Source organism: Chroicocephalus ridibundus, chromosome 2, assembly GCF_963924245.1.
Source record: "Chroicocephalus ridibundus chromosome 2, bChrRid1.1, whole genome shotgun sequence".
Classification (NCBI taxonomy): Eukaryota; Metazoa; Chordata; class Aves; order Charadriiformes; family Laridae; genus Chroicocephalus; species Chroicocephalus ridibundus.
Window position 1 is genome coordinate 48,302,223 of NC_086285.1, and position 24,284 is coordinate 48,326,506.

The 24,284-nt window shown below is 45.8% G+C and overlaps 1 protein-coding gene across 5 annotated transcripts in view; it reads left to right on the top strand.

Moving 5' to 3' along the window:
* The window catches only part of TMEM108 (transmembrane protein 108), a 165,219-nt gene that overhangs the window by 127,426 nt on the left and 13,509 nt on the right, over positions 1 to 24,284 (top strand). Inside the window, exon 1 of one of the 5 annotated variants that reach the window (XM_063325321.1) lies at positions 19,757 to 20,147. The exons of the other annotated variants lie outside the window; for them this stretch is intronic. Within the exon in view, the coding sequence (XP_063181391.1) occupies positions 20,135 to 20,147 (13 nt within the window). The 5' untranslated portion in view covers positions 19,757 to 20,134. Of the gene's footprint in view, positions 1 to 19,756; positions 20,148 to 24,284 lie in introns of those variants that run through there. 5 annotated transcript variants of the gene reach the window in all.

The window sequence follows — 24,284 nt, forward strand, 5'->3', positions numbered from 1 at the left end:
ACTGCCTTTCTGAATTTCTTTGATATTCAGATTGACTCAGATATGCTCTCAGATCAAGCAGCGGAAAAAGCAGTAATTTAAGTCACAAAGGCCCATGCACATTATAAATACCAGATAGGCACTGGAGGTTTCTCTTCATATCTGCCTGCCTCCCCTCCAAACCATCACCAGAATGTTTTCAGGGTCTGATACCGCCTGCCTCCTCTATTTTTCCTGAATAAGGGAGAAAAATCCCCTGTGGGGAACCCAGAGACCCCAAAGCCTCTCGTCTCCTCTGATGTGCAGCACGTGCTGATCGTGCAGGAAGGAGGGGAGGGAGCATTGCCGGGGGGGAAACTCCCGCTACGCCGCGCTCCTCGGGTGTAGGCAGCAAGCCTGTAGCTTAATGAATTGGTGGCTTTCATCTGAAGAGGGGCTCGTTGCAACGTCCTTAATTGGATTTCTCTGAAGAGCTGTAGGTCCTAGATCATCGCCTGGAAGGGGAAGGTGGTAACAAACATGGACGTGCGACATATGGCGTTGCTTAAAGGGACGCAGGGCACTGGGTGTGCGACAGGGCTCCAGCCCGTCGGTGCCAGCGTTGTGTGACAGCTGTGGTGTGACAGTGGCGTTGCGCGGGGCCCACCTCAGCAACCGCGTCTCAGGCACAGCAGGAGACCCGATTAAAAAGATGAGAAAACCGCCAGCCTTCCTGCAAAAACACAGCCTCCTGTGCGGCGGTTTGTCCAACCCCAAAGGGATGGCAGTGTCACTGGGGCAAATCAGTGCTGCCACTTCCCTCTCCTGTCTCTCGACCTTGCTAAAGTCATGCCCTCCATCTTTGGGCCGTGCAGGGCTCACCCCGCTAACCCCAGTGCCTCCATGGGGCACGCGATGCGGATGCTGAGGGCACTGGCAGGTGGTCCCCCAGCAGCACCTGCTCATGGGGTAGGAGCCTGGTTTAGGGCTGCCCCAGGAAGCAAACAATTGATTGCTAATTAAACATGGTTTAGGCTGTGGTCACTACACCATTGCGGAGATGATTAAAAGAAAAATGCGTCGGCGTGTTCTCTGTTTAGAAAAAAAATGTTTTAACATCTCCATGTCCCACCATCTGTGGAGGTGGCGATGTTCTTTCAGTAGAGGCTTGTGACAACATGCAGTGGGCTCTCACTAAGCAAGAAGAGGCAGATACCAGGAAATTTTCCTGGTGGCCCGGAATTCCCCTGCAATTCCTGGGACGACCATATTTTGCTCCCACTGGAGTTGCTGTTGACTTCAAAGGAAGCAAAGAGACAAACTGGGGTTCTGCATGTACGAAAGGGCATTTTTGCTGGCACCGGCTTTCTCAGATTCTGAGAGGAGTCTTTGCACCAGGAGCGGATTATCTGACCTGTCTTTTTTTCTTTTCATTATTCCCTCTGCTGTGACTGTTAATTTTTTTAAGTAATTTTGTTCTTTTGCTTTCCCAATTCCACTTCAGATGCTTGATCCTGCCTAATACTTTCTCTCTGACCTCACAGTCTGTTGCCATGGAAATTCGGCTTTGTAACTTCGCTGATGGATTAGGGAGAAGACAAAAGATAGACTGGGTAGGAAATGAACCTTCGTTTGCTAAAAGACCAAGCCTGTGGTCATGGCTGTGCTGCTACCAAGCCTGAGGAAGCCACTAAAAACGAAGTCCCAACTCTGGATGTGCCACACGATGCCTGGGATCAGGCTCTGGCCTGGCTCGTGTGTGACGGCACCGGGAAAGGGGTATAACTGGCAGCCCAGTGCTGGAAGAGGGGGTTCAGCCTGTGCCTTTGCCCACCACGGGTGGGTCACGTCTCTGTGGCGAGCAGATGGGCGTCAGAACTTCATCAGCGTACGGGCCCCTGGTGGGAGCCAGGGCTGCTCGGGCTCCAGTGGTCTATACGGCTGCAAATTCAATCCTTGATTTACGCAAGCCAAAGCGCACAAGGCTCCCTGAAATACTTGCATTTCAGTAGAAGCTCTTAAAGAAATCCCACGAGAAAAAGTTCTCTATTAGCAAGGCGAGGCCATATGTCCATTTAATGTTTTGGCTGTTTATTGCACCTAATGTTTGCTGTAGAAAATTGTGAAGGGTATCCCTTGGCCTGCTTGCCCCCGAGGGATTACGTGATGATTTCGGTGGCTTTCCGAGAGGGTGGGTGAGCAGCGCTGCTGCCCCCACGCAGTGTGCTGTACGTGTTGCTGAGGGAGCGTGGATCCTGCCAGGCACGGAGACGTGCACCACTTTGCTGATCAGCCCCTGAGATCCCCACAGCATCCAGGACGCTGTCTGACATTTGGGTAGAATCTGACGACTTGCAGCGTGTGCCCAGAGCACCGTATTGATGTCACTTTGCTGGATGTGGGCCAAGCCTCCAAAGGGCAGCGAGTTGGTTAACATGATAATCACGTTGCATCCTTGTCTCTGCGTATGACAGAGCTTTCCGTTCCTGTTCGTGATGCTGCCACGTTTTTCTCTGAGGGCAAATATGACTTGAGCACAGTAGCAGAAGGGAAAGAAACTAGTCAGCATTCATCAGGGGGAAAAAAGAGTCTGTGGTGAAAAACAGTAATACTAGTGATGATAAACATCAGGAGTGACTACCACCACTGCCGGGTCTGATAAAACTTTGAGGACTGAGAAGCCCAATAAGCAACGGGAGTGCTGGAAAATGAATAACCCGATGAGCATCAAGAAGCCTTGGGGTGGCAGGGACTCCCATGTCCAAGCCAGCAAAAAGAAGGGGGAGCTGCTGTATCACCAAGAGATGGTGCCTCCTCTCAGAGGAAAGATGAGAGCCACAACAGCTGGAGAAGGTGCAGCTGGCTGCAGGCAGTGTTTAACAGCTGGCTTAGCATCCAGCCCTACTGAAGGGCAGAGCGGTTCTCATGCCGTGGGAGTTATCTGAGTTCCCAGCACAATTTCATCCTCTTGCCAAGGGATTAGAGCAGTGCGGGGCCACTGCCATTCTGTGGGGACAGAGTAGGGCCCAGGTGCTTGTACAAAATGAGAGACCAACTAAGGGTTTTGTCTAAAGCCACTTTAGATTGCTGGAAGTCCCTCCACTGATGGGGGTGGCCTTGGGATCAGACCCCGAGTCTGCATCTTGCCTTGAACAAATCTGAATCTTTTTTAACGCGGGGTCATCCATGTTATCCTAAGAATTTGCCAGTATTCCCAGCCCTGAAATTACCTCTGCTTTCCTCCTGCCTGGCTGTTTCCTTCCCCAGGATAACCTTATCACGGAGGTGTCACCAAGGTCCCTTTCCTCTGTGTTTCCTGCAGGCACGGAGGGACCGCTCTGCAGGAGTCTCCGCTGCACCTGCTTCTCCTGGTTTTGCGTAGGCTGAATTTGGTGGTGCTGCTCTGAGTTCCTTGGGTCAAGGGCTGTTGGTTGCTACGTTCCAGTACTGGGCTTCGGCTCATGGAAACTTGCTCGTGGCTGCTCCTTCCGATTTCTCGGTCACAGCTTGGCCCCATGAACAAGGCAAGCAGAGCACAGGGAAGTAAGAGGGCTGTGATGCACTCACCCTGTCCAATTTCTTCTTTATCGAACAGATGACATTAACCAGCAAATCTTCGCTATTGATGTTGTATTTTAATGGAGAGTATGGTAACATTGCTCCTGCAATACATTGCTCGTGCCATACATTTCCCCTCATCAGGCTGAAATAGAAAACTGATTGATATGATCAGTATTTGACTGTCAAAGCTGAACCAGAAGCACTTTCAGCTCAGTAGCAGAGTCCTTTCTTAATGTAGCTATACAATACTTCAAAAATATTTGCAATGGATTTATTTCCAGTTGGATCTAAATCCTCCAGCAAACTCTAGATTTATTACCTCTATCATGTGTAAAATACCTTCTTTATACCTCACATCAGCTTCCTTTCAAACGAGACGGTACTTACAGTTTATGGCATACTACATTATAGTCATTTACCATCCCACATATTGTGTTCTTCCATGGCTTTAAATGTTAAAGGACACCTTTCTGCCCTATTTGAAAGAAGAGGGAGACAGAAAACCCATGTATTAGCAAAATTGCTGTCATTTATTTCATCACATCAAGGCAAGTATGGTTGAAATAACCAATCCATTATAAGAGAGGCAATACATCATTCATTATTTGCTGCTTGCTATGGCAAAGCCACTGGCTCAGCACATATAGACTTATGGATTTGGTACGTGGAAAGCCATAATGAATGTGCAGTTGTGATGAGCAAAATTAATGCTAATATTTACTGCTCTGCAGCGACTGCTATGTATCAACTGTTTTCCCCCTCCTTTCCTATTTGCCCCCCCTCTGTACATGCAGGCACATGTTCCATCTATTTCATTTCCACCCCAGCTATCACTCAGTAGCAAGCTGGTCAGCTGGGGCTCCCACCCTTTAGCAGAACAGAAATAGAACAGAAACCTGAGGGAGGCTGGTTTGCCATGCCGCTGTGCCCTCGTGGCTTTGGCTGCTGTCGTGCCTGTGTGCGAGGGCAGCTGCAGAAAGATGCTGGCTGTGTACTTCTCTCTCCGCCAGATATTTTAATCAAAAATACATTGAATCAACTGGAGGATGTCTGGCTGTGCAAAGCAACAGTGAAATTTGGCACCAAATGTTTTGAACTGTTGTAACAACAAAATATACTGCCATATATATTATACTGTTTATTTCTATATCTAGACAGATACGAAACAGTATACATAGTAGGTAGGTAGGTAGATAGATGGACAGACAGACAGACAGATATGTTAGTATACCCTTAAAATGCCAGCTGGTTGCAGCATCCTGTAATAAGTCCCTTTATTTAAGCCCCTGCCCCATTCATTGCAGGGTCGGAGTGGGGCATAAGCAGGCTGGATCAGCTGTGTCCTGCCCTACTTTGGGCGTGAGGAGGCCAGAAAACCATGGGGACACAACAGACCCTGTATGTCCCCTCCCAGGAGTTGCAGGCAGCCCTTCTGCAGCTTCACAAGAAGGCTTCTTTAGCAGCTCCTGGAAAGGCAGGGGCGGGAAGGGCAGCAGGTCTGATGTCAAGGCTTGGGTGGCTTTCCTTGTGTGTCCTGATGTTCCTGTGCATGCAGCCTCTGAGGTTCCTTTTGAAGAAAAACAGAAATGCCCATGGGATGTCCAAGCCTAGCTCTTCACAGTCGCTTACCAATGCAACAGGGCATGCTTGAGATTTGGTGTTTGTAGTTTCTGGACTCATTAACTACATATTCAGGAAGTGAATCCATAAAAGAAATTAACCCCAAGCGATGCATTATTACTCCCTACGCTGCAGACTTCATTCCTGAATTCTTATTTTTGCTGTATGGACAGCAAGAACACATTCCAGGACTGCTGAGTCCAGGCAAGGACATGCTGCTCCACATGGACATCCCAAGCAGTTGAGCCTGTGCTAAGTCACCTGCCCTTTGGAAAGTGTCACCTGTCACTAAGTGTAACTCATTTCATATGAAGTACAACTAAATCCTGCATATTCACTACTGGGATATATCACACAGCCCTGATGACCGCCTGTCTCTTCTGCCCCTTCCTGAAATCTATCTGATCTTTTTATTATTATTTAAAAAGAAAAAAAAAAAAGACCTTCCTTATCCCCTGTTCTCTAAGTCCCTGGGCAAGATTATATCTGCTTTTTTTAAAAAAAATTGTTACTACTGTTGCATTATATCGTTATTTTCTTATTTTCAGGGTTTGTAATGTTTTTCTAATCAAATCGCCCTGTTTTTCTGAATGCTGAGTTGCAAATGCTTTACAAATACCATTATTCTATTACTGTTAAATAGGAATGCTATGTGTTCACTGAAAGTCTGAGTGGTAAAAACCTCCTCTTAATTTGTCTCTCCACCTCTCAGCATTCCCACGTCAGCCACAGTAGCTAAATGGGAGTTGCATGCATGCACTTTGGGGAGCAAAGCCCCATAAATATGCATACCCTGTAACCCGTTTCTAACGAGGAACGGCTTCGCTATTGCAGTTAATTTTCTCAAAACAGCCAAAAGATAATGGGCCCGACTCTGCTCTTGGCTCTGCCTCTGTAACTCCTGTGACTTCAGTGCATCGCGGGTGCCTCGTGGAAAGGCAGATCCCACTCCTCCTTGCCTCTCGTTATGTCCTGATCATCATCAGAGCATCAGGGCAAGACTGAACCTGGCGGGGAATCCTGACGGCGTAGGAGGACGACGCAAGCTTTTTGTCATAGAAGCGTGAAGCAAAAATGGCAGAGCAGACAGCGGGCTCCTTGAGAAACTGCTGTCTTCTGCCCACAGTGCTTGCCCTTGATCACCAAAAAACCCCTGTGTTTCAGCATCTTGGCATCCCCTCTCTCTGGTGATCTAGATATGGGCATTCCTGTCTCAGTATTTCTATATTTGCCAGAAGAGCTTGATCAGGAGCAAAACAAGTCATTCGTGGCTCACTAGAGCGGTGAGTGGTTGCAGCTTTTGACAGCGTGACAACTGAGTAATAACACGTTTTCGCACGGTGGCCCCACGTGATGTCCTCGGTGGCTGCACGTTGTACTAGAGATTGCCTGTCCCAGGGAATGACATGTGAAACGGGGTAGTTACACAGTGTTTCATAACCACTGCCTTTGGCTAAGGATGTGCATGCAGTTAGGCTGGTCAGAAGGTTTTCAAGTGCAAATAATTTTTAGCAAAAAAGCAACAACTAGAACTAAAACAGCTTTTCTTGTCAGTCTGTTTCTTATATGCAACGAAGCAAGTTGTTTAAGCACCAAACTCAAATTCCTCCTTGAACCCTCCATTATGAGCATTTGGAGATGGGGCTTTTGCTTCCAGTGGCTCAAATTTTTAGAAATCTACTTTGCTCATATCAAAGCTGCAGGAGACAACCATGAGTGCAAGTGCTCTTCGGAGAACAGATGGACGACTTACAGCATCCCTGCAACGCCTAACGCAGTGAGGACCCCTCATCCGATCGAGGTGTCTCAATATGAAAGCCATAAATATATCGGATGATGATAAAAACCCCTGGGCAGGCTTTGCAAGCAGCAGCGTGGAGTTCTGGCTGCAGTCTGGGCTACGAGGCCAAACTTGAAAGATGGGGCTGCCAAAGCAGGCGGTGAGCAAAGATCTGGGTGAAGTCTTGCAGACATTCCCGATAGTCATCGTGGCAGGGTTCCCGTCTGCCAGACATAAGAAACAGATTAAAATTACCCTAAACAGCCTATTATTATCTGATGCTAAGAGCAAAAATGTCTCTTCTAGGAAAGAAGCAAGCCACAGTCCCACTCAGGAGCATGTAGGCTCTTACAGAGCTAATTTATGACGGAGGCGTGGGAATTGCTAATTGCTCCTGTGGAAACAAACCACTGTTATGGCTTCAGATCAATTTCTGTTTCCAGGCTTACCTCCATTTTCCACTTGTTCCTAATTTTCTCAAGAAAGTTCCTCGGGGGGTGGCAGTGTGTTTTTCAAGCTTGGCCTCAGCCTAAAGGTGAATATTTTGAGAACTCTCAGCAAAATCGGCCTGGCTGTATTTATGATATGTGGGCGCGAAGAGAAACCAGCTATTCCTATTTGTTCCGGTTGCAGCTTCTCTGCCCTCATAACTCAAGAACAGCTGACGCTAGGAAATTTGAACTCGGCTTGTTTTATAGACCTCGGTGATGAAGGAGAAAACAGTTCATGTCTGAAGAAAATCAATTCAATATTTCTAGAGTTGGGAGCAATTAGAGTCGAAGGCCAAATTTTGCTTTGAAATACAGCAGCACAGCCCCACTGAAATGCCAGTCTGAGGGCAGAACTCATCTTGGCACATTTTGTACATATTCATGAAGAGGTTTTTTTATTTCCTAGAATGTTAAACAGAGGTCGAAGGGAGGAATCAGATTTATTCTGCACGAAAGGCCCAGTTCCAGCTCTGATGCCAATCCATGGGCTGAAGTATAAATAACGTGTATTCGGCATGGAGTAAATATCTCAGCCTCCAATGGGAGGTTTGTGCAATGATCAGAAATAGGATTTGGCCCTGTATAGCAATTAACCTTTGCAGATAAAATTATTTATTCTGGACATATTTCTTGTATGCATTATTGCTTGGTAAGAAAATATGCATTTTCTGCCATTTTGCATTCCTGTTTTTCTCTGTTCCTCTTTTTTCTACCTCTGTCTTTCTCCCCATTCCCTGTCTTAGGGCACCTCCTTTGTTCTTCCTTCTTCCTTTCCTTCCTTACAGCTATTGCCTAAGCCTGCTATCTGCGGGTGTCTCTCTAACATCTTTGCCATTTCATGGAGTGGTAGTTAAAGAGTTAATGCTGCCATTTAAGTGTCAGTTTGGGGTTTCAACTTGACCTGTTGGTGACAGTAGAGAGAGACAAACTTTCATTTTTTAGAAACCCAGAAGACAGGCATAGATTCCATCTCATCAAAATGTTGTAGGATCAGTCACGTAAAGCCATTGAGTGGGTTTGAACCAGCCTTTGGCTTGGGTTTTTTTGTTGGGTGATTTTTGTTGGTTTTGTCAAGCTGAGCCCTTGCGTGAAATTCCACATAAAATTCCACCAAATCTGCCACTTCATCCTCAAATAAGCTGCTTGACCCAAGAAAAATCACTGTAAGCTGTAAATGGTTAAAGGGAGCAGACATGTTAAAACCCCTTAAACCCATGGCGTATTTACAGAAAGTGGATTTTTCCAGCCCCTGCCCATTATCAGATTGTCACGTGCTGTATCAGGCAAACTGCAGATGAAAAGCAGTTTTGGAATAGAGTCTTCCTACTCCTAAACCGCCACAAGAAGCCTTCCAAAATGGCCCAGCTATCCCCTGACATCTCTTGATGCAATTCTCTGCTTGGTCTGACAGCCATGTACCTCAGCAAGGTCCTCCGGGTCTAACTGAGGCCGGTGTGTCAGCCAGGGCTCTCATCCACTCCCTTCAAGATGATTTTACCTCTTGTGAATTGGAGTCAGAACACTCAGTCCTTATGCCTGAGCTGAGCTTCAGTTGTCATGACATACATTTAGAGTTAAGCAAATGCGATTGTGGCTTCACTTCGCATGAGCAGGCATCCTTCTAAATGGATTTTATCTTCATAAGCTGTATGCTGCGCATACACGTTAGGAGATTTTGCCATATGTCAAGATGATGCCTCCATACAAGACGATTTTGCCCAGGGTCTGTAACGGAGACTAACAAGAAGCCTTGCAAGTCTGGATTTATATCTCCTTTCCCAGTGGAGACCACACTGTGTGGACACTTCAGACCACCTTAGCATGATCTATCTGATCCACGGTGCTGTCTTTCTTGGGCAGCCTGCGTAGTTTTTCCTAACTTCCGACAAATGAAAGACCTTGATGTATTTTCTGGAAGAGGAGCCTAGGCCTAAACTATAAAGGATTGCATTTTTTCCCTAATCTGTTTATTGATAAAAAGATGAACAAAAAAGAAACATGAAAAATATGTATGTATGTTAGTTAGAAATAACACTGATCTGCCCAGCCTTACTCCCCCACAACTGCTGCTATAGCGTGCCTGTGCCTGTGGGTACACAGAAGGGATGGCTTGTCAATCCAGAGATTTCATCTTTGGACAAGAAGACTCTTCAGCATAATCACACACGCATCACGGAAAGGCATGTAAATGTACACCACCAGGCGTCTGCTAGGAATGGATTTGCATAACTGCCATCAGCAACTCTTATTCTGTGGAGGGGGAGTTTGATCATATTCATGCCTGTGAATGAATGAACGGGTGATTCATTTTTTTTATACGGAGATTACAATTGGTTATTTTGTCCCGCCATCTAAAAATATTATTCCGTTTCTCCCTTCCCCTTCTGTCCTCCCTTTCCTCCTCCCCTTTGCAATCAGCGTGTTTGTTTACGGCTAGTAGCTCAACAGCGCTGTCTCAGGAGGGAGGTGTAGGGAGAAGCACACATTGACATGATCCTGTTAATGAACTGTGCCACCGTGATGAGGCTGGAGCTTTGGAGGGCTTTTAGTGTGTTGTAAAAACGTCATGGAAAGGATAGAGTGCGCTTGGCCTTGCACCTTTCTAGGTTCAGAGCCAGCCCCAGGATGGCTCCAAGTTGGCAGTGATTTTGGGGTTTCAGTAGGGCCAGGCAACTCACGTGAGCTGAGGGTCTGGTCCGTTCCACTGAAGTGCCTACAAGATGGTCAAAACTGTGTATTGCCTGGGCCAGGAACTGAAAACGAAGGGGTAGGTGGGGCTTGCTCACCCCACAAGTCCTACTGCGGGAAAAGCCAAACGAACCTCTTCGATCCGTCCATCCATCCATTCATCCATCCATCTTCCATCCAGCTGGGGAGCTGTAATCCACTGGCTTTTTACCTCCATCTTTTGTGGAAAAGCTAACGCCCTTTAGAGTTAGAAAGCCTCTGTGGAATCACACCGGAGACGTTTTAGCCTGTTGTAGAAAAAGATTGGAGACTTTAGTAAAACTTAAAGGATTTTAAAGAACAATTTTTACAGCAACCTGCTGGCTTCATCCCTGCTAAGATTTCCCTGTGATTTTTCTCCCAGGCTCCCGTATAGGCTGCATGGCAGCAAGTAGGAAAACCCTGTTGCTATGTGCATCTGACGCCCGGCCCCAGAGCTTGTGATGCCCTCTCTTTCTCATTAGACCGTTGTTGTTCTGGAGCCACAAAGGGAGCAAGATTTAAAATGTTTCCCTTCCAAGCAGCAGTGAAGCAGAGCATCTCTCTGTGAAGTGACTCAGCCTGCCCTTGGGCACGTCTCTTTTGCTGCCGTTCCAGAAAACAAGAGGCAGAGCTTTCCCGCTGCACCCTTTCCCCTTCATCCCGGTCCCTGCCCCACACTCGCGTCAAGGTCTATGATAGGCAGCGAGATAGAGCTGTTAAGATAACTCAGTGCTACACAGACAGTTCTCTTGCATCAGAAGGGTCTTGTTGAGGGAGGGCGTGCTCTCCCTGTGCCTCCAGAGCCACTCTATGGGTGACTGGGCAATAAAGAATCAGTGAAATCTCCCCCTCAGATTAAAGCTTGGCATCACTTGGTTTGCTTTCCAACAATTCCGCATAACGTTTCATTTCAAAAAATAAATATTTCTTTTTGTTTTCAGGGATCGTTTTTAAAATAACTCGTAAGAATTCTTGTCATCATATTGACTTTTTAATTATGGTGAAAGGGTGTTTGTGTCCAGCTGCTCCCGAGACCCCAGTGAGCCAGCAGAGAGGAGCACTTCCTCGGCTTCGTTTCAGGGCTGAGCCTTACATTGCTCCTTCTCCTCCTGTCTTCTCGACATATCACATCTGGACTGACTCCAAACCTGAAAAGTTTTATCCCAGTTAAGTAATTATTGTGACAGTTATGCGTCTTAAAACCACAGGCTTATTGGAGAACTATAATTTTAGTCGGTGCCTTAAGTACGAGCTATTCCACGTACATTTTTAACATGTGCCAAAGATTTTACATATAAAAAGAGGAGAAAGTTTGGAAACAGCACTGGATAAGTTAGGTAATATGATGTAATTTCAAGGAATAAGTCTGGATATTTTTTTCCCCCTACATGGTGTGTGCCACGTAGCTTGGAAGATCGGTTCCTTGGACACATGCATGGTAGCTAGATGACTTTCCAAGAGACATGCTGAACAAACGAAGTAGCCAAGCCTGAGCCCAGTGTGAAGAGTTATACAGCCTTTGACTCCGGTTAGTTACTGAACGCCAAGATGAATCTGACTGTAGAAATTAAAAATGTGTCAGGAAAAAAAATCTGTGAAGCGCCCAAGGCGTTGCTGATAAATATGAAACATTTGTGTCTTGCTAAATGTATTTTTTTCATAATTACCAGTATATGGATTTGTATTGTTCAAAGCCCTAACAGTGAATCTCCTGTGATGGATGCACAATAAAACAGGACTAATTGGACGCATTAATTTAGACAGAGGCAGAAGTTGACATGGAGCTCTGAGTAAGAGATGCTTTATATTGCCATAGCGAGTACAAAGTGTTTACCTGCAATTTGCAAGCTCAGATCACTCCACCTTCCCAAACAAGTTATTACAAATGGTTGCTGTGTTATTTTTTTCCTCATTTTGTTTTACTTCTCTCCGGATAAATATCTTGGACCCAAGGTCATCTTAAGGAAATAGTTGTAATGCAATAGAAACCTTGCTGTAGGTGCTGCTGTGTTTCTGGCAGCGCAATTGACAGTGAATGAGCACGCAGGAGCACCTCCCAGCAGGGACGCTTCCGAATAAATATACACTAAATAGGCACGTCGGAATGGGAGAGTAATGTGTCTGCATAAAGAGCTGCATGCTGTACGTCCCCGCAAAAATCTTCAGTGGTTTAGGCCTGTAACAGCAGAGGTACGTCTTGATTTTGCTGCTCCCTCTGCTTTGTCTGCCTGCTCCCACCCCAGTCCCGGTTGAGTGAAGCATTGATCGTGCGTGATGTGACGCTGCTGGCACGTGGGTGATGCCACCGATGTCAGATGGAAGCGGCTCTTGCTCCAGTGTCTCGCTGAGGCAGCGCCTAAAACAAGAAGAAGTCGAATTCTGACTGCATCAAAATGAAACCTGAGGCAGGTCTCTCGTTATCTTGGGCATTTCAGCCACTGAGCTTGGTTCATGCCAGGTAACTTGTTTTTAGTTACTGTATACAAGTTACTGTTTGTGAATAATCTCGAGCCAAGCAGCTGTTTTCCACATCTTTGGTATGCAAGTACTTGAGTTTTATTTAAATCTCCTATTTGACTGAAACACTAATTTCCAACAAACCAGGTAAAGGGGGGAATTAAGGACCCAAGCAGTGGTTGTGCTGAGCTCTCGTGGTGGCTTCAGGTGGCTCACCCAGCACCCAGACTTGAAGGGAGCAAAAGATGCGTCTCTCTCTCCACTGCTTTGACTATTCCTTCCAGTTCTTAATTGCCATTAATCTTCAGGTTATTTCTTACCTCTCATTTGGTCATTGGTCTTCAGCTCCCAACCGTGTTTTACTTCTGCTGGTTCCTTTAGTGTTTCCTGTGTTCTCCTCTCAGAGTCATTTGTATGCTGAGTAATCTTAGTAATTGCAGAGGAGTTATCCTGGATTTACACCGGTGCGGCAGAAGCCACCATATGTCCCAGTGGACTTTTCCTGACACTGCTATCAGCGGTCCTGGAATTGGTCCCTAAAGCAAAGCCTTCCCGTTATTTATTTCCATCCAGTCCTTTCAACTCTTATTGAATAAGGCTGAAACTCAGCACTTTGTCTTAAAATTATGTCCTTAGTATAATGCTTCTTGATATTCCTTCCTCTCAGTGTCCTGACCTTTACTAAGGCTGTTGCTAATATATTCTCTTAGCCATGGTAGTTAATGTTAACACAAAGACTAATGTTCTCCTGCAGCTTTAACGCTGATATGCCACACTTAGTGCTCTGTCTCCAAACAAAATTGCTTTCCGATATTGCACTTTACTGTGGGAATAATTTTACTGCTTGGGTACAATGACAGCTGAGAATGCTTAAAAAGAGAGAGAGAAAAGGGAAAATGTAATAAGGCAGAAGTGCGACAAGAAGACACTTATGTCAGCCTTATCATTGCATTTCATGGGAGCGTAACATCTGACTGCCACATGGCTCTGCCAGCATCTGTCTGTGGAGGACCCAGAGTGATTTTTAATTGTAGTTCATTCAAAGTGCTTGAACAGAAAGTTCTTCATTTGTCATTAGCTCTGCTGGGCCCTATTTTCAAGGTTCTGTTTTGTATATTAATAAATTAAGTCCAGACTGAGGAAAGCCTGATTCAGAGCAGCGTAAGCAGTAAAAACATGTTATTAGCTATTTCAGAGATGAATTTTTCTTTCCAAATGTACCACTGGGTATGTATGCGCTTGCATCGTTTCTGAGGAAACGGCCCACAGCTGTGTTTGAAGTTTGTTGCCGATGCATCGGGAATTCTCAAGCCCTCCCCAGGACCCAGGCAGTCACATGGATTAAGGGCAGTGCAGTCAAGCCAGGTGCTACCACAGAAGCAGGCACTGAAACTACCAAAAATCGAATGTTCCCGTTACACAGCTGGCATTTCTGCACTTTCACCAGAGAAAAAATCAATAGCCTTGAAGAGCAGAGCAGTCGGATCACAGGGCGAGAGACACACCACGCAGCAAAGCGTTAGGACAGGCACTTCAGGACGCTGCTCCTGAGATGCTTTCTCAGCACGGGACACCCAGGCTGGATGTTTACTGTAAAAGGCAGAGGTGTCTGAGCACTTGGTGGTCTCGGCAGCCATCCGGGGCTGCTGTGCAGCATCGCACAGCCGCTGTGCTCTTGCAGGGGAGAGGCAGGAGAAGAGCCGCTCTCTGGTTTGGCTGCTGACTCAAGCCCCCATCAGCAGTAGCTGAAGAGTAAGTACTGTGCTTTGGGAACTATGTAATAGCCTGCCTGAAATAAAATGAGGCTCCCAGTGTAGTTGCTGGAGGGGGAAGGAGAGAGATAAGATGTCCACGTCATATTGCCAACAACATAACTGGTATTAACGAAAGAGAAGTCAAGGATGAATGAACATCGAGGCTGAGCTAACTTTCACATCAAGAGAAGATCCCTGAAGGGCTGTGTGCTGACAGGGCAACATGGGGAAGCTAGTACGGTTAATCCCTTCACAAGGGCTGCTCTGTGAATAATCAGAAGTTGTTAGGGTTGTCAGACCAATTTCCTTCCAAATAAAATTAAGTGTGGAGGTGATGACATTTCAGGAATGGGAGAAGTAGATTCTCTCCTGAGTAGAGGCACGTTCAGCCAGAAAGGAGAGACAAATATCTTACTTGTAAAGTACTGTGCGAATAATGCTGCTGTAGGGTTTATGCTTATTATTATTACTGTTATTCCACACAGCAATTCTATGTTGATGGTGCATATGACGGTGCCAGCCTGTCATGTTTAAGGTGGGGTGTAACTCTCATGCCCTGAGTCTGCTATGAACACTTAAACCACTGAATGCAAATGATGTTTCGGATATGCAGTGTGTTCCTATGAAAAGACAAGACCAACTCATGTTCAAGTACCAATCAGAAGTAGCACATACATATTGGTAGTGGAAGTTATATTTTTTTTAAATACAAATGTGCATGTAAAAAGAGACCATCCACACAGAAAGGTGAAACGTTGTACTTTGTTGTGTAACTGCATTCGTGCTGAATAGGAAATATGAATTGCAGAAATGAATGAACTGCAGAGCTGATGGAGCATATTTTTATAAAGTGAGATGCTTTTCCTTACTTCATATGTATTTCCACTTGAATTACTGATCCCCTGACTAATCAAGTACGCTGTATCACCATGTCGTCTCACCCTTATGTTCTTTGTGTATGATACTGCATATCTGCACCTCTTGAGTCTAATTCAGGAGCAATAACACTGAGTGAAATATAAGCAGCAGAGTCCTGCTCTTATTAGCAGAAATTATATGCGGCTACCGCTCTGACCTTACTTAGAAGAACATACGATTTACTACACCAAGTTGGACCATTGTTCCTTCCAGACCAATACCCAGCTTCAAAGGATGGCAAAAATCCATATCTCAATACCTGTGCAATCTTGCAATTCACCTAATGGAGCAAAAAAACCTTCCTTCATCTCTGCAGTGAGCAGCTGATATTTTCAAGAAGGGAATTTGATCTTTCCCTTTTATCTTTATACATCCTAATGCTACGTGCACCCCTGACACCCTTGAGTCTCAGGCCTGCACCTCCATGCGTGGCAGGCTATGGAGGGGCTTTGCTGACCCCCTGGGGCCATCAGCAGACCTTGTAGAGCAGCTCCCAGAGCACCCATGTAGCTCAGTGGAGCTGGGCCATGGTGAACATCCAGGTTACTCTGAAATCAGCCTCAGCTGAAGCCAGGTTCAGCTCCAGACAGTTAAGAGGCGGTATAAACTTTATTTCCAAAAGCCAGAAGGCGGCTGTTGCTAGTTTGTAGGAAGGGTGAACATAAGTCAAAAGTAAGAGCTCACTTCTTTCCCTAGCAGCCTTACATCCACTCCAGAGGCTTTGCTAGCCCTGTATAATCCAGCAAGTAATAAGAGCAGCCCGTTACAGCCTTTCTGGCTGATTTATGTATTACCTTATGTCCTCGGGCTGTGCTCATGGGAGAAAATCTGGACATGGAAACTCTCACTACCTGTTATAGCCTGGGAAATTATTCCCATTCAAATCTGACCCTTTTTCCCCAAAAACCACTAGCCAGTCCCCCATACTGGAAATACTGACTCCCTTGATCCTGAACTGATTTGCTTCTCACTTGTCCAAATGATAAAGTGGGATCGTGAACAACTGCACAAGCCCCTTAACAAATCATTTACTCACTCTGAGGCACAGTATCCCTTTGCCTTAAACTGGGCAATGGTCAAAAATCAGACTAAAGCTTTCCTGCAGGTAAATATAATAGTTAATTGTGTGCTACCTGCTCACATAACAAATCAGTGCAAGCTCCTCGTTACAAGCTCTCATTTGAGATCAAGCACAAGGATAACCAGGCACTTCAAGGTAATAATGTGTTTGAAGGGGGCATAAGTAATAAATCATCCAAATTACTTTCAGTGAACAGATGAAATGACTGAAATGCCTTCAGGGTTTGTGGAAGTTAGTCAGCCTGTGCATAACTATAACATCCCTTCCGGCTGCAGTATCGACATTTCTCTGTACCTGCAGCTGGAGAATTTAAGCGTAGCTTTTGCAAGTAGAGAAAAAAAGGTCTGCGTCGTCGAAGCAGAGGGATCCATGAGTAGGGAGCTCTGCTCTGCCTCCTCGCCAGTCGTCATACAGTGTGTTACAATATTTGAAATCAGCCATGGATCAGAAGTCACTGGGAAAGGCAGACAGAGGGATAGACAACCTGGTCCTATAAACGTTCCCTTAAAAAAGACAAGCTAAAAATGACTGTGCTGTAATGAAGGAGTATCCCGGGTCTAGAATAAGCGTCCTTGATTGATAGGTAAGTCGCTGTAAATTACCTAGAGCTGGAGGCTTAGTCCTGAAGAAATTAGGTTTGGAAAAGACATGTCATCCGGTGCTGGAATCAAAAGCCTCTGACTTGGTTACCTCCAACTAAAAGTGGGAGGATTTTGAAAGGAGTGTAGCAGGTCTAGGAGCTGTGTTTTTTGGAAAAAGGCTTATGCATGAAGAAGTGGCACCTACTTCCTCATGCTACCTGCTGCTTTCCAGTTCAGCAGGCGCCAGACGTCTTGCCTTGCAGGGGTCAGGCGCAGCTGATGGGTAGCGTCCTGTCTCCTTGAGAGGCAGTAGCTCCTAGCTTCAGCTGAGTTAGTGCTTGCCCACTTACCCTCTAATATGGGAAAGAAAAATGCTTCCTAATGCATCACCATGGAAAGGCTGCTCTAGTCCACTCTTCATGCCAGTGAAGTGTTGCTCTCTAAGCCTTGTTTTCTGGTCTTCAGTAGAAACTGGTTCTGAATGTCCAAAGCAGTGGGATTTCTGCTCCTGGGAAGTATCGCAGTAGAGAGACTACATTTCACCTTTTCAAACATCACTTTTATTTATCCCTTTGTTGTACTAAACAAATCCTCAGTTTGCTTTATGATGATGCCATCTAAATAGAAAGAGGGATACGGGGTGGGATTCATCTCACCTAATTTTCATCCCCTGAAAGCTGGACATCTAGTTAAGCTCATCATCCTCTCTGTGACCTCTTTTGCTAACGGCAAGAGAGGAGCCTCCCTGGGGTACTAGTGAACCTGTGGATGGGGTGAACTGCCTGCCAGAGCCACAGCTACCTTTAACTAGGCAGGTAGCTTTTACATATCTGAAGTTACTCGCTGTTTTGAGGGGTTGTCAGAAACGTTTTTAAGATGGCTTTGAATCCTCCTTTCCCTCTTCTTGTTGCTGCTTGTGAAATGGATACCCTTGCTTGAGTCAGCATCCGTGGCACCAGCTACATCCTCTCTTTGGCAGGATCGTATTTTAAGCTTTCCATCAGAGGCCACAGCTATTTGTGTCATTGTCAAAACTCTTCAAAAAGTCCAGTGACATTGATGGTAGGTCTCTTAGAAGCCAAAGGTTCTGCAGTAACATAAATAGGATCAGCAGCAGTAAGTGCAGGTGAAAGAAAAGCCAGCTGCACATCCTTTCTGTCTCCCTTGGCAACAGCATCCTGCCAACAAAAACTGCTGCCAAGTAAAGGCTGGAAAGGAAGGGATGTGCATTTGCAAAGCTGGGGCTGGACAAGCTTTGTGTGAGGGGGGAGCTGTCAAACCAAGGATCGCTCGTCTGCTTTTAAAATTCTTCTTGGTTTGTTCCATGTGTTTTTGGACAAGGGAATGCGCAGAACCTCTGTCCTTATGAGGAGTTTTCATCTGAAATTCCAAATGACGGTCTTGGCAGTTTTGAGCCATATGTTTCCATCCATAACAGCACACAGGGAAGAAGTCTGTGGTGAGTTACTACTTACAGATGTGGCAAATCCTCCAGCAAAGGTTAAAATACGTGGCATGGTTCTCTTGTTACGCCAGCTGCAGCTTCGTGCTAAATCATTGTTTCATCAGCAAGCTCTTAATCAGCCCTGAGTTCTAGAAACTGCTAAACAAGCTGATATTTGTAAGGACCAATTTGTTTTATAATGCACTGAATATCTTTATTTAGAAAAACCTTCAGACTGGAAACAGTAAGGGTGAAAAGTGAACTGCAAATGGTAGCTAGAAAAGGAGCATCAGCACAAGAGCACAAAAATGCAAAGCAGATCTAAGATTATGATTTGTACTCTGTCTTTCCATGTCCTCCATGAAATGAACATGGCTGTGAAAACAGAGTTTTTGTAACTATGGGCAAAATACCCTTATGGTATAATATATGCCCCTGTCTAGCCTTCCTGATAGGGACATCAGTCCCCAAAAATCAGCACTGGGGTCACTGTAGGAGGCCCCGTAGCTGCTAGTGCTGCCAAATCTCAAACCTATTGTCACAACATCATTCCTTTCTGATTTGGCCGTGGCATCAAAGAAGTCTGGCTGCAACATGCTTGTATCCAAGGCCTGAGAAAGGATGATCTTCTCACCTGGCATGATAAAAGAGAAGAAGGAAGTGGCTTTTCTCTCTAGCAAAATATTGGGAATGAATTTTTTGAGGAGCCCCTATAACAAACTGGTCAGGCTGTCGTAGCACCCCTGGATACAACAGGGGCTCTGAATCACAGACTGAGTATTGGGGATTGCCCTCTGGCTCCTGGGGGATTCCCACACCACTCTCAAGAAGCCCACAACTTGTTGCTCTCTTACCATATCCCCGTGCCTTTTGAGGGATTGGTAGTTGGCTGCACAGGGCACATTTTTGTGCTCTTCGGGCAGTGTGTTCTTCCAGACATTGAGCTGTGCCAGAGAGAAAGAGAGAAATGGAAAAAAAAAAAAAAAAAAAGAAGGGGAAGAAGGGAGGCAGGATTACGTCTTTAGGAATCGCAGGAACTGTGGACTTCTTTATGGTTACAAAGTTGAAATTGCCTGTTCACCACTGAGGAGTGAAGAAATAAAATACAAGGACATACATTTCCATGTCAGGGAAGCAGAAGGAGCGAAGAAGATCGCTATTTCATTCCCCATATATTCCTCTGACAGAAATATTAATATCATTAGAGATAATTGAATGAAGTGGAAAGTCTGGTGGAGGTACAGAAGCAGGAGGTAGATCTGTAAAATCCATCCACACACAGAGAAAGCCAAACGCTGCGCTGGAGGGAGGGCACTCCGCCTTGAAACAGGGGCTGAACAGCCTCACAAGGACGTGCAGCTGGGGTGCTTGTTGCTGTTTTGTTCCCAGCAAACGAGAACTGCCAGCAGTCCTCTGGCATCTGAATAGACCCGTGTCAGACAAACTGTATCTGGACTTGATGGGAAACCAAGCTGGAATACCAAGCAGCCCTTCGATCTGCTGGCAGAGAGGGGGACTGGCTCAGTAAGTAATCTTGCCTTGCAGTTGCAAAGGTACTCGCTCATAAAGGAGCGAGCCCTCTCGCTGCACAGCCCTGCAAGACACGCCTGCCTGGGCTGTCTCTGTCCTCATTCCTCCAAACCGGTTCCAACAATAACAGCAACTCCTGCGTGCAGCTGCCTCGTTAGGGGGAAGATGTATTTTTCCGTTCTCTACTGAGGGATGAAGCTTCCAAATCTGTGTGATGTGAGCAGGTGAGGATGTCTGCTGACAAGTCCAAATGATATTTTCAGGTAAGTGATTACCTTGAACAAGCAGCTAGAGTCAGGCTCTTTCTTTTTATTCCCCTCCTCTCAGTAATTACTGTTGTCCTAGATCGTCAGTAAGCCTTTTCACGAGGTTCAACAGCTCGGATGCCTGGATGTATTTGGCTGAATAGGGGATCTGAGGAATTTCTAAAGCACCTGTTCCCATAGTGTCTGCGAGTCTCTCGTGCAGTGTGAGAGTGAATCGGGAGCTGCCTGCTCTGTGACTACATGACACTGTCCTATTTGTATCGCCCATTGTTTAACTCCCTGCAGGACCAGAAACGAATTTGGATTTACAGTCTCTCTCTCTCAAAGTCTGTGGTGGAAGTGCATCTAACAATGGTGTTCTGCAATGTTTTTATATCATTAAAGAACCGGGACGTCTTGCCACATGAAAACTGTAGCTACCGTTACTGCTGTTGCACGGGGAATGTCGGGGAGTACTGCTTAATTTGTGTTTGTACATGTGATTTCCAGAGCTGCTGCTGATGCTGGTTTATGTTACTGCAGTGTTACTCTGTGTGGTTGATCGCCCTGTCTAATACTTACAAGGGAAAACAGACAGTAACTTGTAAGTTAATATCTGGGAGTTCTGGCATGACAGCCACTGATAGACAGGCAGGGAAGAGGAATTTTCTGTGCAGAGTAACCTACTTTTTCTTCCCTCGGTTCCGCCACCAATCATGGGGATGAAATTGGCTTAACTCTTTGTTTGTAGAAAGGCTGCTTTATTGTGAATGAAAAATCATATGGCTTTGACAGATTACAAAGAAATGACCATAACAAAAGCAATAATACATACTTTCTGCACAGTTTCCACCTATTAAAGATTCATTCCGCTCCCTGTAACGTTTTAAGGTTTGCTGAGAGACACAGGAGAAGTTAATAGTGTCGTGGAGAAAGCCTTCGTTACAACAATAACATTGCTGTTGCTTTGAACAGGTTTTGCACAACCTCCTCTCGCTATGAGTAAGTCCAGACTGTTGGAAGCACGGAGAGGCTTCAGCATCCTGTACGCTGCCCACGTGCACCCAAGCCTTGGGTCTGGAGATAATGGGTCCTCTGTGGAGCGGCTCCCTTTGCTTCCCTTGCCCACGGCAGTTGGAAATAATGAGTCCGGCAGTAGGTCTCTACACAAAAAGCTCTTCCTGACTTCCTAGAGCAAAAATGTTTGCCAAGTACTGCTCAGGGTGGCTCTGTTTGTCTTGCTGCGAGGTCCGAGGTAGCAGAGGCCAGGAAGGGTCAAACGCCAGACTGAGCTCGTTGTGCGTGTTCATTTGCTGTAGAAAATGTGAATGTGCAGCTCAAAAGTTTCCACTCTACCGCTGGCAATCCGAAGCCCGCTAAAATCACTGGGAACCTTTCCACAGGCGTTAGATGAGGAGTTACGTAAGTTGGTGTTGTTTAAAGGGGGTGCCCTGGGGAGGCTGAACGCGTGAGCTGACTCGACAGCTTCGTGCTTGCTCTGCCGTGCCATCCAAAAAGGCTGTTCTCGAAGTGCCCATGAAGTGTCCCGTGCAGCACTAGGTGGTATTAACTCTCAAATGAAGCCTTTTAATGCTGTCCTGTGCCGGGACAGCGGCTCCTAGGGGGGGCTTCCAAGGTCCTGAGATAAAACAGTCAAAGGACATCAGCTGCTGGGGCCCAAATAGCTCTGGTTTTCTGGTTTGGAGGGAGGCGGTTCTGCCTCCCCTCTGCAAATAACGAGATCGTGAGGAAGTTCACAAACGATTCTCAGAGGCAGGACTTTGGGTAGACTCCCTGAGGGTTTCATAGTCTGGGAAAGCACAATATTCCTAACCCCCCACTTCCCTGAGACTTGCTGAGGACATCAACCACAGTCTTTTAAAACATTGCTGTAAAGGAACTCCTTCATTTCCTTCAGGTACAAAACCATACGCACCATTTCTGGACTCCTGTGAGTGTACAATGGGAAGAAGCGCTGCAGGGAGATCCTGTTGGGGTTTGAACCGTTTCCCCATGTTGTTAGGAAGGAGTTTTTATGGCAAAATGCACATCGGCATCCTCTGTGTACACTCTGCCGTCACTCTGCTGTGCTTCAGCCTTGAGTCAATTCATTTTGTACTTAGCATTCCCTTCTTGGTGCAGTATGCAGGACCACAGGATGACACAGTTTACACAACAGAGACGTCAGGTCAAGCGGCCGCCTCATTACGGTTGAATGGTTTTAATGTAGTCATAAAATTAGACTCCAAAAGTGGGAATTTGACACACTGCATTTAAAAGCCAAACCAGTTTGACCCCTTCTGAGCGTGAGCTCCTATACCTTAGAAATGGCCCCTTATGAAAAAACTTAATGGTGTGAACTGACCTCTGAATAATATAATTAATTATTATTATTTACTGTAACGTGCTTACATCAGTCTGCATTACCATAATGCCAGCAGATAGCAAGGACTGCCAGTCCTTACCCCAAAGGGCTCACACTCTGAGATCAGTCCTAAGAGTCTTAGGCAGCCAAAACGGAAGGATTTTCGCAAAGAGCTGCAGAATTGCACTTTGAACTGACCAAGAGTATCTTCGATGTGCCATCTCACCTGGGATATCAAAACTTTGGCCATGACAACTTGATAGCAACCAGAAGGTTTCCTTTCAGTGGCAGTCTGCCTGAAGGTAAGCTGAGGCACCAGGGGACAATTGGCGACGTCCCCACCATGGTGCTTTTCTCAGTGCAGGTGCATTTGTGAAGCAGAGACAGAGGTTGGGAAGGGAAGAAATTCGAAGGGGTTGGTTAAGGCCATTTCTGTGATAAATGCCTCTTGCGCCTTAGTAGAGAAATTCAGAATATCCTTTTCCTAGGCTTAAGCCAAAGTTGCCAAAGAAAGCAGTTTAATATCAGGGACCTGAATAAGAGTCTGACTTCGTAAGACATTGCATATCCTCAAGCAATAGAAAAGTAAGCGGGAGCTCTGGGGAAGCAGGGCGCACAAATCCAGCCAGAGCATGCTTAGGTGATGATGCAGAGCATATGAAAATACCGATTCCAGCTTTCCTTCTGCTTTCTGGTTGGCTGTTGATCAATTATAAAGACAATTAATTCTACTTAAAAGGGCCAGCAACGCCCACTGTGAAGCCCTTATTATCAGCTGGTTCTCCCTAAATATACAGCACCGGCTATTTTTACAGTGATCTACTAAGGTGAATATTTTTTTCAGTAGTTAGGGGCACAGACTAGCTCTAGTTGTCACTGAAGGAGTTACTGTGGTTCATTCAACCAGTAAAAAAAGTCCTAAGAAGCTGTAGCTTATGGGGCAACGGTGGTTCTGCAGAGGCTGTTAAAGGGAGTCTAGCAGATGAGCAAAACCTGACTGCCACAGCCCGAGACAGCCAAATGTCATGGGGGTTATTGTTTATTGTCAAATAAACTACTTCTGATGTAGTATTTCCTCTGAATAATTATTCATACTTTACAAGCCACCTAACCTAAAGGTATACTAGCTAAATGCATCTGGCTTCCCGTGCCTGATGTGTGGTGACCCGCTACCACAACAGACTGCCCCAGAGAGATCATAAATCTTTATAGCAGCAAGCTTCTGATTTATCAGTATTTCAAGAAGTGGAGAGGGATATTAGGTAGGTTTTTAGCCAAAGAGCCAGGCTTCTACCCCCAGGGCACAATATGCCGACAAGCTGACAACTTCCTTATTCCTTAAGGAATATCCTGGAGAAAAACATTAACCCAATAGAGATGTTTTTCTGCTTGTGAGGTGTGAGAGAAAGTAGTTACACAGAGAACATCCAAAAAATTTTAGCAGGCATTACAATCATTACGATCTAGTATCTCATAAGATCTGCCAGTGCCCTTTCTCTTGTGTGCTCAGAACAGCAGGCCTAAAGTTTCCCAAAACACGATTTCCACACAGCCATCCAAAATAAATTGTCATCCTTTCCTCTCTGAATTTGTTGTGCGGCAACAACTTGTCTTGGCATGAAATATTAGCCATATGGACACTAGAATATCTGCTTTGACCTTGACCTCAGAGTAAGTGCTGCCAAAAATGTGAAGATAACTCCTGCCTTTCGTTTCCAAGAGTGATGCTCCACCAGTATAGCACGATCTGCTCTCCTGGTTGCATCCCAGTGTACAGAATAAGCTTTTTT